The sequence below is a fragment of the Nipponia nippon genome, unplaced genomic scaffold (assembly GCF_047370975.1).
Source record: "Nipponia nippon isolate SJK-2023a ecotype South Korea unplaced genomic scaffold, ASM4737097v1 scaffold_1, whole genome shotgun sequence".
NCBI classification, from domain to species: domain Eukaryota; kingdom Metazoa; phylum Chordata; class Aves; order Pelecaniformes; family Threskiornithidae; genus Nipponia; species Nipponia nippon.
In genome coordinates this window covers 43,807,988-43,826,807 of record NW_028262290.1, presented here as the reverse complement: position 1 = coordinate 43,826,807, position 18,820 = coordinate 43,807,988, and the positions used below count along the sequence as shown (strand labels likewise).

Genomic DNA, 18,820 nt, shown 5'->3' with positions numbered 1-18,820 from the left:
ATTTGAGTACCTTTTGCCATTTCTGTATCTGTGGATAATAAAAAATAAAATCTGAACTAAAACTACCCTAGTATGCAAAGCAAAAAGAAAAATCTCAGCATACTAGAAAAAGGTCAGTTAAAAAAAATGCAGTAAACTGAGGAAAAAAAACAAAAAAGGAGGGGAACGCCAATAAATTGTGGAGAAATCTAAGATCTAAATAATCAGTTGTTCTCACAAGTTCTTGCCTTTCTAGCCCTGATCAGATGACAGGATTCATGACATGACCATCATAGTGAAACTATGGGTCCTGAAAAACAGGTATGATAATGCCTTTATGGATTTTTTTTCCCAATGACTATTTCCAAATCAAAGAAGCAACAATAAAGAATATTTTAAAACATTTCAGACTTAAGTTCAAACAATCAACAGGGAAGGCAGTCAGTGATGTAATAAGCAGCTGAGAAGACCTTGAATCACTATAAACCTAAAAATCTAAGGTTTTCTTTGATTTAACAAGAAGCAGGAGGAACATACAAGTACAGAATATCATAGGGACAAAGTCCTTTCCCCAGCAACTTCAACTGAAAGAGAACAAGCCCAGAATCAAGAAGGCCATCTGCCAGGCAGTTTTTTTGACTGTGTAACAGAGATAATAGAAGAGTAACACTTCTATGAACTTAACTGATGGAAATGTATTTGGATGTAATGAAATGTTTTGAAAATCATAGAATCATAGAATCGTCAAGGTTGGAAAAGACCCTTAAGATCATCGAGTCCAACCGTTAACCTAGCACTGCCAAGTCCATCACTATACCATGTCCTCGAGCACCACATCTATCCGTTCTTTAAATACCTCCAGGGATGGAGACTCAACCACTTCCCCGGGCAGCCTGTTCCAATGCTTGACCACCCTTTCAGTGAAGAAGTTTTTCCTAATGTCTAACCTAAACCTCCCCTGGTGCAGCTTGAGGCCGTATCTTCTCATCCTATCACTTGTTACTTGGGAGAAGAGACTGACCCCCACCTCACCACAACCTCCTTTCAGGTAGTTGTAGACAGCGATAAGGTCTCCCCTCGGCCTCCTCTTCTCTAGACTAAACAACCGCTCCTCATAAGACTTGTGCTCCAGACCCTTCACCAATTTCATTGCCCTTCTTTGGACACGCTCCAGCACCTCGATGTCCCTCTTGTAGTGAGGGGCCCAAAACTGAACGCACTACTCAAGGTGCAGCCTCACCAGTGCCAAGTACAGGGGCACTATCACCACCCTGGTCCTGCTGGCCACACTATTCCTGATACAGGCCAGGATGCCATTGGCCCTCTTGGCCACCTGAGCACACTGCTGGCTCATGTTCAGGCGGCTGTCAACCAACACCCCCAGGTCCTTTTCAGCCAGGCAGCTCTCCAGCCACTCCTCCCCAAGCCTGTAGCATTCCACGGGGTTGTTGTGACCCAAGTGCAGGACCCGGCACTTAGCCTTGTTGAATCTCATGACGTTGGCCCCAGACCATCAGTCCAGCCTGTCCAGGTCCCTCTGCAGGGCCTTCCTACCCTCCAGCAGATCGACACTTCCACCCAACTTGGTGTCATCTGCAAACTTACTGAGGGGGCACTCGATCCCCTCATCCAGATCATCAATGAAGATGTTGAACAGGACCGGCCCCAGTACTGAGCCCTGAGGAACACCACTCGTGACCGGCCGCCAACTGGATTTGACTCCATTTACCACCACTCTCTGGGCTCGGCCGTCCAGCCAGTTTTTAACCCAGCGCAGAGGGCACTTATCCAAGCCATGACCAGCCAGCTTCTCCAGGAGAATGCTGTGGGAGACAGTGTCAAAGGCCTTACTAAGGTCCAAGTAGACAACATCCACAGCCTTCCCCTCATTCACTAAGCGGGTCACCTTGTCATAGGAGACCAGGTTAGTGAAGCAGGATCTCCCTTTCATAAACCCATGCTGGCTGAGCCTGATCCCCCGGTTGTCCCGCACATGCCGAAAAGCTACACTACTAATAGGGAAATTAAAAAAAAAAAAAAATCAAACACAAGAAAATGTTGGAAAGGATAAGCTATTGGGCAGAATCAGACTGAAAGATTAGAGAGGCTCCAAATTTTCTAGAGGCGTACTCTTACTACATAATGCCACCTACTGACCGCAATTCTACATGCTTATGTTACAAATCCTAGCTTCCACAGAGAAAAACACGTTTTTTAATTTAACAAAGCAGCTTTCTGTATTAAATGTTAGGGGCTGGAAATGAACTATTCAACTACATAACTCAGGATGTAATTTTTCATATAAAAGGCTGTTTAATGGTCAGTTAATTGAAAAGACTGACTGGAAGCAAAAGAACTCTTAAGGCAGGTCCAGGAATAAGCAAATTAACTAAGCAATAAGGCCTTCTAGCAGCACATGACTTGGTTCCATGGGATAAGCTTGGTTTGAATTTTAATAATGAGACTGGGATTGAAACTGAGGTTGGAGTAGAAAGTCAGCTCAAATTCTGGATAGAACATCAGCTTTTTCTGGCCTGGGGAAAATAAGCCTTCCAATACAAATACTGCCAATGGGATTACCATTGAGATGTTCCTTATCCTTGTTCTATAAAGTACCTCCACTTTATTTCTTTATGAACAGAAACAGTTCACTGGTGGAAGGTGTGATGTAAAGGGAAATTTTATGAGTTTTTTTCAGATAACACAGAACATGATTATACAAATTGTGAGCACCACCTTTAAAAATACACAAGTCCTCATCTATATTTTTAAATATAATGAAACCCTAGCATTTAGCCATTCTTCTTATATTTCTATGCAGACTATCATTTGAATGAGTAACGTGATACCAGTTATATCTTACAAGTGTCTAATTTTTTCCAAACAGTATCCAAACAACTGCTAAAACTGGTATGAAAATATTTCCAAGGCTCAAATATAAAATCAAGGAATAAAAGCATCTGGTAGTACACTTAATCACTTGTTGAACCACAAACATTTAATTAATTGAAGCTTCAAAAAAAGCAATAAAAAAAACCAAGCACACCATCACATTCTGTCTGACTGTTCTTAAAACCCCCTATATCATAAGTAAAGGAAGAGACAATTTTTATAAAAAGAAAATGCAAAGATGAAGATTTGAAGGTTACAAGTTTGATAAGTCTTCAAAAGGTACAAATTCTAAATTTACAGTGGCATTTAAACAAGGTGACAAGTATCTTTCCAACTGACTTTTAGGCATCTCACTCTAAAGTGGGATCAGTAAACTTGAGGTAGGCGCTCTTCATTCAAGTGAAGAGGGAAAACATAGCTAAAACTACCACTTACAGCACTGGGCAACCAAGTATACGGATAGAAGAGTAACTTTTCCATCATGGTAAATTCGCTTGGATTTAGCACTGGCCTACAATATAAACACTGCGAGACTGAGACTTAGCACAAACTTACTTCTAGACTTATTGAAATTATTTGAAGACAGGCTCCACTTTTAAACAATTTAAAAAATGTTAGCCCACTTCTCTCCTCCTCAAAATGTGGCTCTAACCACCTGAAGATAGGGAGGCAATATTGTTCACTTAGTCCTACCAATGCTCTACCAATACGCAAGCAGAAATAAGAAACTCATGTCTGTCTTCACGGTCCCAGCTCCAATGTAATGGTGAAAATCTGAACATCAGATAATGACCACATATAGATTTTAATATACTTCAGTTGCAAACAAGGCATTAAAGGACAATCTTGGGTATAAAGTTAACTGAAGCTCTTCACAAAAACTGTATTTAATAAAGAAGCTTTGATATGGCACTGTAATGTTTTCAAAAAATATGAGCTATATATTTTACATTTAAAATAGTCTTTAATCAAATTTCTTAGCACTTCAAATGACACTGTCTAGTGCAGGCACACTACTCCATGGGCTTGGTGATTAATCATTAGCCACATCACCTCCTCCCTGATCCTCTGTCATTGAGTGACAAGTTACCAAGGTCTTGGTATTTCCCTTCAAAATTAAATTTAGTCTACTTATCTCTTACTCCATATCTCCAACTGAAGTTCTGATTTTCTGTCTGTTTTTCTATTTCTAGACCATAAGGATACCAGAAAGTCCCTCCACAACTCAAACCTGAAGGTCCCCAACTTCTAATCCCTGAAGTATCTGCTGCAGCAGGGTCACAACTCCCCTTTTCAGCTCAGAAAAATAAAACACCGTGCCCCCTCAGAACAAGAAAAGCTAACTGCATGGAGTGGCACATGAGCTACGTGACATCACCAAGAGAAAGAATAAAAGGACAGCGGAGCAGCTCACCAACCATCTGGCTGTATTTGTTTGACTCAAACTAGTCAAAGGTCAGAAGACAACAACATATGAAGAACAAACCAACACATGAGTTGGTGTGACAGGAAGGGTTCAGGACATGCCACTGGGGCACGATGCCAATTTCGTGCCTCATTTTCCCTCTCCATTGTTGAGGTTTTTTTCCACTTCTGCCTTCCATTTAACAAGAGACTGGATGAACTAGCACAGATGAATCAATTCACAGCATCCTGGTCTCCAGCATATGAGCAACTGCAAACTACAGGCTGTCTTTTGACGGTCTACCATTGGCAAAAAGTTGTCTGCCCTTAAACGTAGCTGTAAACCAGGTGGAATTTAGACAGATTTGACAAAGATATGTACAGGCTGATATAAGATAAATATTTAAGCCACATGTTTTCTTTTCCTTAAACTCAGAATACTCATTAAAAACATCAATTTTCAAGTAAGCTTTAAAATAAATATCTACAGTGTTTATAGCTGTTAGATACCTTCCTCAGATCCTACTTTTATTAGCAGCTTTCTACATTAATGTGCAAAAATGTTACATTAATACAGCACAACCTGTTTGTAAACCATTCACTTAAGATACACCTTAACACAACAAGAAACACTTTGAAAGCTATTTTCAAAGTTTTTAAATTTTACCATTTTTCTAAGTGATTCTTACTCATCCCGAAGAAACCTAATTTTAAAAATAAAAATAAAATAGATGTATTTTATTCCAGAAACAATACCATATACTGATGTAACTCAGAAACCAGCAGTTTTACACTGGTGCTTTTCTGAGAATGCTGATTGGCTGAATTGGAATTAAATATATTTTTCGAAATTATAACCAAGAGAATGTTGACAGAAATACTTTAGCTATAAAAATATACAGTTTAATATGCAGTTGACAAAGTTGCAGTGAACTACAGCTGTGCATGTTCTTAGTGCATTAAGTCTAGGATATTTTATGTAAGACATTTAATTTTGTAGAGTGACTTCTCCAATATAGATGAAGCAACATCAATATAAGCCCTATATTTAACTTCCAGTCCACTATCCATTGTTGCATTTTCAACTACTTTGATGTTTTAAAAAAAAGTATTTAAATTAATGCGGTAGTTGGAGTTACGAGCTGAAAACATGGCCACAAGATGTAAAAACTGCCAATATTTAAATATCAAATTATTATGAACATAGCACCTTTTTGAGCATCTCCAGTGTGATAAGTTGAAAACTATCTTGCATTAAGACATGCAATTGTTTTGTTGTAATCTTTAACAGCATACACATATCAAAAATCTACCATCTTCCAATGTTACACACACAAATGTCTACTACCTGAGCAAGTTCTTTTTGTTCATTCACCAGTCTGCTGCAGCTTGCTATCATCTGGTCCAATGCATAGAGCCTATCCTCAAGGCCTTTAATAGCCTTCATGTTCTGATTATCTAATTTGGTGATAGTTTGTCGACATTCTGCCAGAAAGGGTTGGATGATCCCTGGATCAAGCTGAGGGGGAGGAAGAAAGAAATAAAAAAATGTTTATTAGCAGTTGACATATTGAATGGTGACATGAGCTATTATAACCTTAATATTTTTCTTTTTTTTTTTTTTTTAATCAAACATGTGCCTACATCTGTCATCTGTTTCAGAATTCTGAGGTAATGAGTCTGTGGATTTTGTATCACAGCATGTATTTCTTTGATGTATTCCAACCAGACCACCATAGAAAACAGGATCCTTACAAGGAGAATGGAAATTAATTGAGGTGACAAGGCAGGGTGTGGGGGGGGAAGAGGCAGTTTAAAGCTAACGGACACAGTCTGCCCTGGAACAGAATCCATACAGCTACAATCAAAACAAGTGATGAATGTGACTCAGTGGTAAGTGCAGTAGGGAGGGTGACAGGAAAAAGCTGCAAGACCCATTAGCCTTTTCCTACTAAATGAATGTTTTAACTGATTCCTTAGACAAGCAGAGCAGTTCTAAGTAACTGAAAAACAAGCTATAGAAAAATAATACATTTGTAATACTTTTTGTTAATGTTTTCCCTAATAAAAACACATTTTTAGAATTATTTCATCATATTCCTTCACAGGCCATTATCCAGAAAAAAATTCTTTGAAACATTAAGAGGCTACCAATGTCCACAGATATTAAGAGTGGCTCTTCAAGTTTCACTCTAAGTAGTGAAATAAATTACAGACTTTATTTCCTTAGTTCTAAAACCAACACAGGTAATTGCAACAGCTTACATAGGACAGAGTTTAATCTAAACCTGGAATATATTAGTTAGGAACACAGTAAGAGTCATTAGGTGTTAGCAGAACATGAACGAATTTGCCCACGTTTATCCAAAATGGTTAATGTATGTCATCTGTTATATGAGAATCTAGTGAAAAGGACACTATCCTGTGAGGTCATAATAGCTGTCACAGCACTGGCTTCTTTTGTCAACATGTAGGGTTCATACCAGTTACAGAGCACACAACCCTCAAAAAAGAAGCCACTTATACGACTCAATATTAACATAAATAAAAGCACTATTTTCCCCTCAATCTATTATTTAACTGTATAAAAGCTTTCACACACAGCACTTTTTCATTCTGAAAACACCCCTCTGGGATACAGAGAGAGGAATTTGAAGAGGAAAAGCATTACGAATTAAGGAGCAACTACAAAGAATATGTCTTTCATTCTCTTCAAACAAACAAACAAACAAGAAAGCAAAAACAAATAAACAAAAGACGACCACAAAGGGAAGTACTAAAAACTGGTAATTAGCCCAGAACTTTTCAGAATAAATAATTAATGTTATTATTAATGTGACAAAATACATCACAGTTCTCTGAAAACAGCAAAGGCTAATTTTTAGTATGTTATGAATGGTCTTATGAATCTTGGTCCTTCTCAAGCGAGTTGTCCATCTTTAAGAATCAGTAATAAAAACAGAGATTAAACCAGATTGTTTTTATAGGATCATCTTTATTGCCATCCTGTTCAGGATTACTCCCCTGTGGCATCCTAAATTACTCCACTGCAGCATCCAGAACAGTTTCTTAACAGACAAAATACTAAAGAACAATAAGGTGTGGGTTTTTTTTTTTTCCTTTTTACCTTCATGAACTAATTGTGTTTTATCTCTTTTTACAAAGAATGCCTATTCCTCTCATTCCACTCTAATTTTTTTTCCTCCATCCATTCTTCTCATCCCATTTTTTACCTAATTGCATCTGTAGCATTCAGCTCTACTTTCACTGGTAGAAAATATTGCTTTCCTCATCTTTAAAAGTCTCTTCCTTTTCTAGTCTTTTATTTAAGTGGCTACAACAGCATTTAACAGAAACATTGGGTTAGCTCCTACTTACCCAATGCTTTTACTGCAGCCTAGGCTTCTGCAATTAGAAGTGTAATTTTGTAGAAACACCTAGAGGCTAGAAGAACCAGATACCTAGCAGCACTCTGTGCAACACACCAGTTCTGCCAAGACTACCAGTATGAAAGGTATAAAGCTCGTACTCTGATGCTTTACACTTTCATGAAAATCTTACCTGAATTCAGAGTTTCAAATAAGAATTGCAATCACAAACCATTTGTATGGTTCATATTTCCAAGAAGAAAAGAGCATGGGGAGAATGCAGCAAAAACAATTAAAAAAAGTTAGTGCCATTTTATTCTAGCTTGCTATGTTACAGTGTCATCTCAAGTAAATATTAAAAAGAACAATTGTGTTGCAAGATATTTATTTAGTATTTTCTTTTCCTTTTCAGCTACAGGCCAATTCTGTTTTAAAACTAATTCTGAATCAATAGTAGGCAAAGATTCAATCCTTTGTGCTGCTATGAAAATAGAGTAAATTAATGTTTTCCTTAGGAGAACTAGGAACTATCACATTCCTTCAAAGCTTTGGGTTTTTTATGAACCAAAATAGAACAAGACTGATCAATCACAGTTGTTCTGGTGGTGGCCAGAATAGTCTGACTAAAGCATTTTCCCTACCTGCCAATTCTGCTTATGCCAAGAAAACAAAAAGCAACTTCATTTTTGCAGGAGCAATCACATTTTTTTCCTACAAAAATCAGCTTAAGTTACAAAACAACTACAATAGCTGAAACAAGGGATTTCTGACTAGTCTGAGATAAGGCAAGGACAGAAAAACACACGGTTACAAAATAGCTTCTCTAAAAACACGTGATGTATGTCAGGTAAGACTACGAGCTGATCAAAAAAGGTACAATAAGTACTTAACTGAAGTGGTTATTTTTTCACTTTTGTGTCTTTAGTATCACTAATCTATTTGGAAGCAACTGTTTCATGTCTGTCTCTTAAAATATTGACTTTTAAGAGACATTATATTTGTGCTTTGTTAATATTATGTACAAAGTTAATTCATTCTCTCACAGCCTAACTACTGGGTTTTGTTACTCTTGTTTTTAAGCTAGTAGAAAGCACCTGGTAGCATTACTGAACAAACAGGACAGAGGATTGTCTCAGACTTCAGCAATTAGGAAGTCTTTCACACACAAAACTGAATATTGTTTTTGCTAAAGAAAAAACACTTGAAGCCCAATCTTTTTCTTAGCCTTTTCTGTACTACTAAGATTTACACAGCTCAAAATCTTAAGCAGCCCTTAACATTAAGCCCAATTCTCCAACTACTTTCAGGACAGAACTGAAAAATCAATATACAGAACTGACCACATCATCATGTTCCCTACAACAGATGGGCTTTAGACATAACAGAGTCTTCCAGTCCTACCTTAAGGAGGAAACAACAGAAATTGTTTTCTTTGTTTAAGCTATATTGAGTTGTAATAGTATAAAATTATACATATGCAAACAAGGCTAGACGATGTAAGAAATATAAGCTACAGTGAAAGCAAAGAAAGCAGGAAATCTCTAGGCAAAAGGTTTTTATAGGGTTATAATGCTCACTGGTTACAATAATAATCTGGAAAGTAAAGAAAGTGAGCAATGTTTTATTCTACCAGCAGCAGAAATATAAACTGACATGTTGGGCTCTTCTGAGCACATCTGTATCAGCTAATAAAGAATGCATATATAGAGCATGCAAATTTATCACAATTAACCACATGAATTTGTCCTATATATTAATAAAGGCTTCAGTATTTTTAACACAAAGAACATTAACTTTGGTCCAGGAAAATCTTTACTTTCATTGTGAGCATGATTTCTACGAAAAAGGCAAAGAAAGAACAGAAGTAAAGTCACTTTGCTTATATGCTGCAAAAAGCTATTGGCTTTCCAACAGGAATGGCTATTTGAGAAACAAGCAAGATAACAAGCATTCATTGTGAAATTATAACTTTTCCTAAAGGTCAAATTGTTAACACTCAAGAACTCTCAAAATACTTCCCGCCCCCCCACCCCCAGTCTCTGGTTTGGTCTTCATTCCAAAAGTTATCTGAGAAACAAGTTACAAGAAGGTAAGTCACTTCTGAATCACCAGCACCTGGAAAATAAGTAGTAACATTCAATGTGATATAACTTGATTTTTAAAAAATTGTTAACTTACCCTGCTCATAGAATCAAAACATTTTCTGACCAGTGATTCAACATCATTAGGTCTATCTTGAACATTTATCCAGTCTAACAAAGACACATTGAAGGAAGGCTGATCATCATCTTTCAATTCTACTGATGTTTCATTGTCCTGGACAGTAGCACTTTGACCAGACTCCTTATCATCTTTTACATTTTCAGGATCTGTGCCTTCCAAAGCTGAATGTTCAACTGACTTGCAAAATGAGGCTAACATTGATTTACTGTTCACTTTAGATGTATCGGCATAAAGCACCAATTCAGCAGATTTCGCATCCTCAGTTTCTTCACTTTCTGCCCCTCCATGCTCAGCTGAAGAATCCAGTCTTCCTAAACACTCTCTGTAACTATGTCTCGTTAGGCACTCCAGTAATGGTATCTTGGCCATGATAGAAACAGCAGAACCCAAGCTTGTTGAAAAGGGAGAAAAGAAAAAAACATCAGTATCTAGAAGCCAATGTGACATAAAATCTTAGATGCAAACCACTCATAATATAAAGTGCTATTTTAGAATTGAAGCAGATTTCAAAATGAATTTGGCAACTACCCTTTCAAAATACTGTGTTCAGTATCAACATCACGAAAGGACAGCTAAAGAAGTTACAATTTTTGCTCTGTTCCACTGATGAATATGAACTCTTCTAAAAACTTCCAAGTAAGCTTATGTTTATAATGCAATGAAAAAAAGGACAGTTTGATAAACTGAGACATGCCTTTTTTTTTAAAAAAACACACAACTGGGACTTCTGTTTCCAATCTGCATGGATACCAATGCTTATTAGCAAACATTGAGTGTCCTCTGGCCAGCTCCTTTTGCGGAGTTTGAACAGTTTCTATACATTTGGTAAAAGCTATGAAGTTCAACTTTTTTTTTTTTTTTTTTTTAAAGTAAACCATATTTATGCTTTATTTAAGTATCCAACATCTACTTACATTCTATTAGGCAAAGCACTCATAGAAATACCATAATGCTATAATGTCCAGAAAGATGTCAAAGATTTTCCTTGAAGTAACATCCAAAGTTTGCAGGATGCAAGTATACACACACACACACATATATATACACACACACCCCTCCCATCAAAGGTATACATACACACCCAAAGTTTGTGTTATGACATCGTACTTTTAACATAGATCATCATTCTTAATATCTGCTCAAATGTATTAAAAAGCAATTAATCCAAAAGTGCAAATACCTATTTAAAAATGTTGATTAATGTCTAAGTTTATTATCTAGCTATTTCTAGTGCACATTTGGAAGGACTCCAGCTCTTAAACAGCTGCTCATTAATGAGCATATCTTCCACATAATTCAATACATGTTTTAGTGTGCTGATGAAAAAAAAGGAAAAAAATGTCAGTTAAAGAACGACTAGCATAAAACAGAAAGAACGTTCTCCTTGACACAATCAAACAAATACATGCTTCGTTAATCAGAACTAGCACCAGACATACAACACTCAAAAAAAAAAAAATTTAAAATATAGTAACTTTGGAGACCGAGGCTGAAGTTTAATGGCAAACCTACTGTGTAAGTTTCAACTTGATATCATCTATGGACTGCAAATAGCTTGAATATACATTTTCAAACTTGAAAAGTAGCTTTTGGTAAGAGTATGTACAATCTTCCAAGTTGGCCATTATGGCAGCCCAGCCTTGATGCTGAAGATGTTCATCATGTACAAGACCTTCACAAAAGGAGCAAAGCTTCTTGGCAACCTCATACATTTCCTGAAAAAAAAGGAAAAAAAAAATCCAACAAAATGCAAATCACTTCAGGTTATTACTGTGGTAACTATACAAAACATTAAAGTGAGACACAACATTAAAAGTGTTAAATTTAGATAGCTAAAAAGTTGTACACCTTTAAACGTCATCAAAAATAACAAAACTTCCTTCTTTCTTAAATAAAAAAATTAATTAGATGAAAAAATGTATAGACGATTTACTGAGAAATATCTTCTAAACAGGCAGGTGAAAGTTGCAGTTCCAAAAAAACGTATAAAATTAATTAAATACTGCTAATATAAAATATTCAGTGCACACATACATTAATAATAATGCTTGCACTAATCTGATAGAAGAAGCTGGCAAACAAGGTCGATTAAGGAGACCACTACTGATGAGCCAAGCAGAAGCTCAGAACAGGACAATGAACTGCACGATCAGTCAGCAGAAGCACAGGTGCATCAGATGCATGAGGAAAACAGCAGGGCTGATAATTAATTGAAGTCTTCCATTGATTAATAAACCAGATGCAACATGATGAGAAGCAGTGCAGTGTCCACAAAACTCTAACATACCCCCTGAAACCTGGTATATGCAAACCAACGCGGAAGCTTTTCTGTTAAAGAACTGGATGACACAGATGCATTTGACTGCCATAAGAAGGTGAGAATTTAACTACCACCCAACCTGGCAGAGTTAAGAATTTAACTACCACCCAACCTGGCAGAGTTAAAACAGAGACCTACATATGGCAAGTACCGTATCTTACTAAAAGTGCACCAACAGCAATGCTTATTATGTTAAATTCCAAAGTTTTAACTACTAGTAGAGGAGTAACTAAGTTTACCAGTTTAAGAAAAGAGACTGTCCCCCTCAAAGTGCCTACTACTCAAATACCAAAATGAGAAAGTAAAACAAATGTCATACAATAAATTCTTCAGCTCAATACTTTATCAATAACATACTACATGGAAAAACTTCTGAGCGTACTTGCATGTTGGGTTTTAATATCTACCTACCCTCCCAGAAAGAAAATCTTACTACTTTTTGCATGTTCAGCATACTGTTAAACTAGGACTAAACACATAACTTCCCTCTGCTATAGTACATGTGAGAAAACCATGCATGGAGAAACAAGTTATACAAGTACAGTGAGAAAGCAGTGTTAAAAACCCAACACATCAGCAAATGCATTCTGAAATGTACTGCTGAACACATGGTTAGCAGCACATATGCATACACAAAAAAAATTTAGAGCCCAACAGCACTTATCTTCCCAAAATAAACCACAAAACTGCAGAGCATTTTATCCAAACATTTCAGAATTAATATTGACAAAACCTGAAAGTTATGAATACCCTCCCGTTTTTTAGAAGTCCAAGCCTTATCTCAAGCAGCATGACAAAAATTCCACTGTCCTTCAAAGCACTGGTATCTAAGCTATCAGCAGATGAACAATGAATATACAAACATACATGCAACTCCAAGGAAAGAAAAAACTACTACAAATTTCTATCACTTTGTAATAAAGAGGCTATTTGTTTTCTTGTTTTCCAAACTTTGGTCACTTCTGTGTACATAAGAATAAGGATTTCAGGTTTGAAAAGAACAGTTATTTGCTGCATGAGCTCTCACTTAAGTCGAAATCAACCAGTAACACAACTGGGATGGCATCCAGATAGTGCTGAAATCTGCAAGTCATTTTCTTCAGACTATCTCCAGTTCATCTATACAATTTAAATTCACATAAGCTGACTAATGCAATATTGACAACTTGAACAATGTATTATTTTCTTAAATTCACTTTGTATACAAGTTACTCAAAGGCAAATTCCACAGCATATAAAAGAGCAGAATTACTGCTTCCTCGATTATCCTATTAAGAACCAAAAGAACAGGCTGTTTTACCATAAGGTATACTAAAAAATACACCAAAAACATGAAGCTGAAAAGGTAACTGAATGTCCCCATTGCATTCTAATGTATGTCCTGGGAATGTACATAAGCATTTTACTTTCAACTCACAAACACTATTCTCTTCCCAAAGTCTACCTTCCTCCAAACTACTGGCAATAATGCCAGAAGTGAGAGCATACACAGAACCACACATTAGTTTGAAGACTAAAACAATATAAACCATCTACAAAAATCAAAATTGATCTTGAAGTCTTTTTATGCAGTTCCTTCAAGTGAGTTTACTGGGGAAAGTGAAGACTGGACTTCTCCCACCTTCAAACAAAAATGTTTCTTTAAAAGCCCTGGGTAGAGGCTTTTGGTAGTTCTATTTTCCTTTGGACAAACTCACTTAGCATGACACAACTCAACTGTGTAATAAGGAAATGCGTACACTAGTCTTGATATAACCAGACTTTCTGCCCTGAAACATAGTCTTAACTAGTGGCTAGTGTCTGCTTTTTTAGCTAGATCTATTTATTGTGTTCACAATGGAAGTCAAAAGTTACAAGTTAGTGTTGTCCTGTGAAGCTTTAGATGTCATTCTTGATTGTCCTTTGAGAGCCTAAGTGTTGCCAATTTAAGATTTTAGTTTTAACAAGGTTGTTTCCTCAGGAAAACACTTTCAAACACAAAACTGAAGACAAAAGTTACCAAATTTTAGTAGGGGGGGAAATCACTACAATTGAGAGGACTTGTTACACTACTGATGACCAGCACTGACACTCTGTATCTAGCACTCTGACCTGTGGCGATTTACCCAAATTTAACCAAACCAGAAGCCTGTGTCCCAGCAGTCTGACTCCTAGAAAAGTGAGAGTAAACAGTATTTCCCACAGTGGCAAACTAATATTTCTTTATTTTTTAGAAACCATGTAACAGAAGGGCATTCTAATAAGCATCAGGATCTGTCATATAACACAGACTTTCCCAAAGGAACATAAAAATAGAAATACTCCAATGCCATTTAAGTATTCAACCAGGCATTTATTGCCAGATGACCTGCAGCTCTTTGTTGTATATGCAGGGGACGTGGACATTAAAACAAAAAATCCTATTACGAAAGCAATCATAAATACGATACCGAAAGACAAAAGATTTTTTTCTGAACTATTTAGAGCTCAAACTGAACTAACATTGAGCTCAAAATTCATTAGCCTGAAAACATAGCTAAGTTTCTTTCAAATAACATGTTTTCAAAGTTACCTGTAAGCTAATACACTACAAGTCAATTTGTACAACTAAACAGACATGACTGTTTCAGGCCACATATGCAAGATATTACAACAGCATTCCGTATTATCATCCTCCCAAAGTTACTTTTACATATGTATCCTGAGTGCCAAAGAAATTCTCTCTGGGTGATGGGGGGCAAGCAGTAGAATTCTGTCTGCATGGATGAACCTGAATGCAACCGGAGTCCGCAGGAACCCAATACTGCTTTTGATGCTGACTCCTTAGGCGATATCGTGAAATAAGCTCATTACTTTCAAATAGTAAAGAATATTACTCTGAATTCATAGGGTCCGAGTAGGTGGTTCTAATAAAGTTCAAACCGCATGGAGTAACTATTTTTCTACCTATCAGAACTGTTTCAGTCTTAGACTATACTAAGCAGATACCAATGCAGGGAACATGAACACTGTGTTAAATCATTATTTTTTAATGCTGCATAGAGGGGTCAAGAAGAAAACAGTTTCAGTCAATCCTATAACCCTGCTTTCAAAATGTGAGGGTGTGCAGCAAGAAAATGAAGTGGTGAAGCTTTTTGCTTCCTTTGGAGTATCTATGTAGCTTAAAAGTAGTTAAGAAATTAAAAACTACACAGACATATCTTTCTTATCATCCCGTCACTACTGAAATACATCTTCAAGAGATTTGGTTTGTTCTTCCTACCATCTCCATAGACAACATTTCTGGGGAGACCTCCTCAGGCTACTTTAGAAGGATCAAGACTTATCTATTTCACAAAACCGGTATGTCTGTATGCAGAAGAGAATTAAGCAGCTCTCTGCTAAATTAATAAAGTCTAAAAACCAAATTATGTCAGGCATATAAATAAAGGCCTGCAATCCAACATATGTTTTAACACTTCTCAGTAAAGTTGCCAGCTCCAGCACAGAAAATGAAGCCTGTCTAACAACAGGCTTGCTTTTGTCACTAATTTTTCACAGATCCACTAAAGGGTAATTGGCAGACACCCAATGGTTCACAGAGCATACAAATTAACTTCAGTTGCCTTGTAGAGTTATGTCCATCTTACTTGGCTATACCAGCATACCTAGAACACTGACAGCTTCACCATACCACTGGAATGTGGACCTCAAGAAGCAACACTACCAGTACAAGACTAGACAAACCCAGAGTAATCTCAACATGCTGTTATGTTGAAGAGTATATAAAGGCATCTTCACTTCTGAATTTGTCAAGAAAGTCGCAAGCCCACCAGAAAGATTTTTATCTTCTGCTAGGTGCTTTAACAGAATGTTTACTTGAATTCCTTCGTTCACTGTAACTTAAATTTAGGTGATTCTTCTGATCATAATTACTTCCATTTAGTATGTTTCAACCAAAATCAGAAGAAGCAACAAAGTATGTTTTATCTAAAACAAAAATTAATTGGTAAAGTGTTCCCCATCAATTTTGAGACTTCGTCTTTGCATCCTACTGTCATAATGAAAAAAATCTGGGGAAGGTCTTTTTGTCTTAAGTGGTGTTTGGACTTACCTCTAAAGAACAAAAGTTCTCAGGAAATGCAGGGTTCTTTCCATTCTCTACAACCCTGTGGTAAAAGGAAACAAGTCATCAAAGTCCTCTATTGCCATGTGTCTGAAACCCTGTAAAAAGGATACTCCCTTTAGGTTTCCTAAAGGACACTCCTTATAGCTTTCAGTCACCCTAAAAATCAACTTCAGGCCAACAAAAAAGATCCTTGAAAGTGAAATTACACATGCCTATACACTATAACAGCAGATAAATGCTTCCACAAAAGGTAACCATCATCTTGCTTACCAAAATTAGTAACCAGACCATTATCTCTAATTCATGCATCTCCCAACTAAAACATCAGTAAAGCTACTAGATTAACCACTTCAAGATTTCAGCTTTTAAAACCTGTAATTGGAACAGTTAACTTCACTGTGAGGGAGACTGATATTTCATGGCAATTTTTCCTTTTACTAGACAACTGATTATTCCATTTTCCTTTAATAGCGGTCATTTTTGGTGACTGCGTCCTTTGGACATTTGTCCACACAGTTCATGACTTATTGCATACTCAGAAAGTATTTATTTCATCAGCATAATACAGAACAAGTTATTCTCTAAGTTATAGCTTAATGACTTTTTCTTCAGTACTGTTTTCACCAGCTCTTGGCTCTGACATTAAAAGTAGAGTAGAAGTCAAGTGACAAAATTTACCACCGAAAAAAATACTGAGAAGCTGACATAAACCACCACAGCCAGGGAATCAAACCATGGTACAAGATAAGTGATAACTTCTACTAGCTTGATTCCAAGCCACCCAAGTCTTTTTCTCCTGGTGAATTTTCTAAAAGCTTGATCTAACAGTTCAGGTTACAAAGGCCAACCAAAACAAATGCTGTATCTTTTAGTATACCTTAGGGTAAACTAACACCTACTCCATTTTAACCCCACCAAGCTCAATGACTTTAAAAGATTATGAGATTGACCGCTAATCAGAGTTACAAAGAAGCCTGGACTTCTGTGGAGGAGCTAGAAGCGTGTCTGGCTATTAGACTGATAATTTAGCCAAAAAGAATGAGAAGCATTAATTTAGCTACACAATTGTTACAAACATTACAAAGCTTTAAAGAACATTAAAATTTTAAAGTAACTCTTTTCCAGAGGGTCTCAAAACAGCTTTCTAGTAGAAGTGAAAAAGCGTTTCTCTAAATAGTAGATATACAGCTTTCAGGAAGCATGACTATATTTCTTGGCTTAAGTATTACAAAGCATTTGGAACTAAACCAAGAATGATCTAGGTACAATGACTACAGCCCTGGTTTTAGGCAACCAAATGAAACTGACCACACAGTTTCTCACCCTCATTTCCATTTCTCAAGGAAAAACTGACCAGAATTAACAGTTTGATGATGACAGCAGCAATATCACATGAAATGTGAAACATATGGACTAACAAAAAGTCCAAGTTTCCAATATCCTTCTTCTGGAACAAATAACATGGGACCTTCAGTTAGATCACTGAAAAAAAAAAAAAATCCTTTTCTAAAGGCTAAGCTACCAGAAATTATTTTAAGCTGTAGTTTTAAAAGACCACAAGATTAGACATGATTAATTTCCTTCTATGACAAAGTTACCCACCTAGTTGACCAAGGGAAACCAGTCGATGTAATCTTTTTGGATTTCAGTAAAGCTTCCAATACTATCTCTCACCGTATCCTCCTGGACAAAATGTCCAGCATACAGCTGGATAAACACATAATGCAACGGGTGAGCAATTGGCTGATGGGTCAGGCTCAAAGGGTTATAGTAAATGGGGCTGTATCAGACTGGCGACCAGTCACTAGTGGGGTTCCGCAGGGATGCATCTTAGGGCCAGTGCTCTTCAATATCTTCATAAATGACTTGGATGCAGGACTTGAAGGTTTGTTATCAAAGTTTTCCCATGACACAAAATTGGGAAGAGCTGTTGACACTCTTGAGGGCAGAGAGGCCCTGCAGAGAGATCTGGACAAATTAGAGAGCTGGGCAATCACCAACCATATGAAGTTTAACAAGGGCAAGTGCCAGATTTTGCACCTGGGACATGGCAACCCTGGATGTACATACAGACTGGGGAACAAGAGGCTGGAGAGCAGCCCTGTGGAGAGGGATCTGGGGGTTCTGGTTGACAGCAAGTTGAACATGAGCCAACAGTATGCCCTGGCAGTCAAGAGGGCCAACCGTGTCCTGGGGTGCATCAAGCACTGTATTGCTAGCCAGTCGAGGGGAGGTAATTGTCCCACTCTGTGCTGGCGCAGCCTCACGTTGAGTATTGTGTGCAGTTTTGGGCGCCACAGTACAAAAAGGATACAAAGCTACTAGAGAGTGTCCAGAGGAGAGCCACAAAGACGGTGAAGGGTTTAGAGGGGAAGCCGTATGAGGAGCGGCTGAAGTCACTTGGTCTGTTCAGCCTGGAGAAGAGGAGACTGAGGGGAGACCTCACTGCAGTCTACAGCTTCCTCACAAGGGGAAGAGGAGGGACAAGTGCTGATCTCTTCTCCCTGGTGACCAATGATAGAACCCAAGGGAAAGGCAGGAAGATAT

At 37.3% G+C, this 18,820-nt stretch overlaps 1 protein-coding gene across 10 annotated transcripts in view; it reads right to left on the bottom strand.

Annotated features, from left to right (window-relative positions):
- Positions 1-18,820, bottom strand: part of RB1CC1 (RB1 inducible coiled-coil 1) — an 82,699-nt gene that overhangs the window by 40,824 nt on the left and 23,055 nt on the right. For 8 of the 10 annotated variants that reach the window (XM_087753399.1, XM_087753409.1, XM_087753391.1 and 5 more), the window contains 3 exons: positions 11,379-11,581; positions 9,822-10,257; positions 5,624-5,794 (listed from right to left, as the gene is read on the bottom strand). In XM_087753399.1, the coding sequence (XP_087609525.1) occupies positions 5,624-5,794; positions 9,822-10,257; positions 11,379-11,581 (810 nt within the window). Of the gene's footprint in view, positions 1-5,623; positions 5,795-9,821; positions 10,258-11,378; positions 11,582-16,258; positions 16,369-18,820 lie in introns of all 10 variants that reach the window. The other 2 variants (XM_087753451.1, XM_087753459.1) reach the window with 2 other exon arrangements.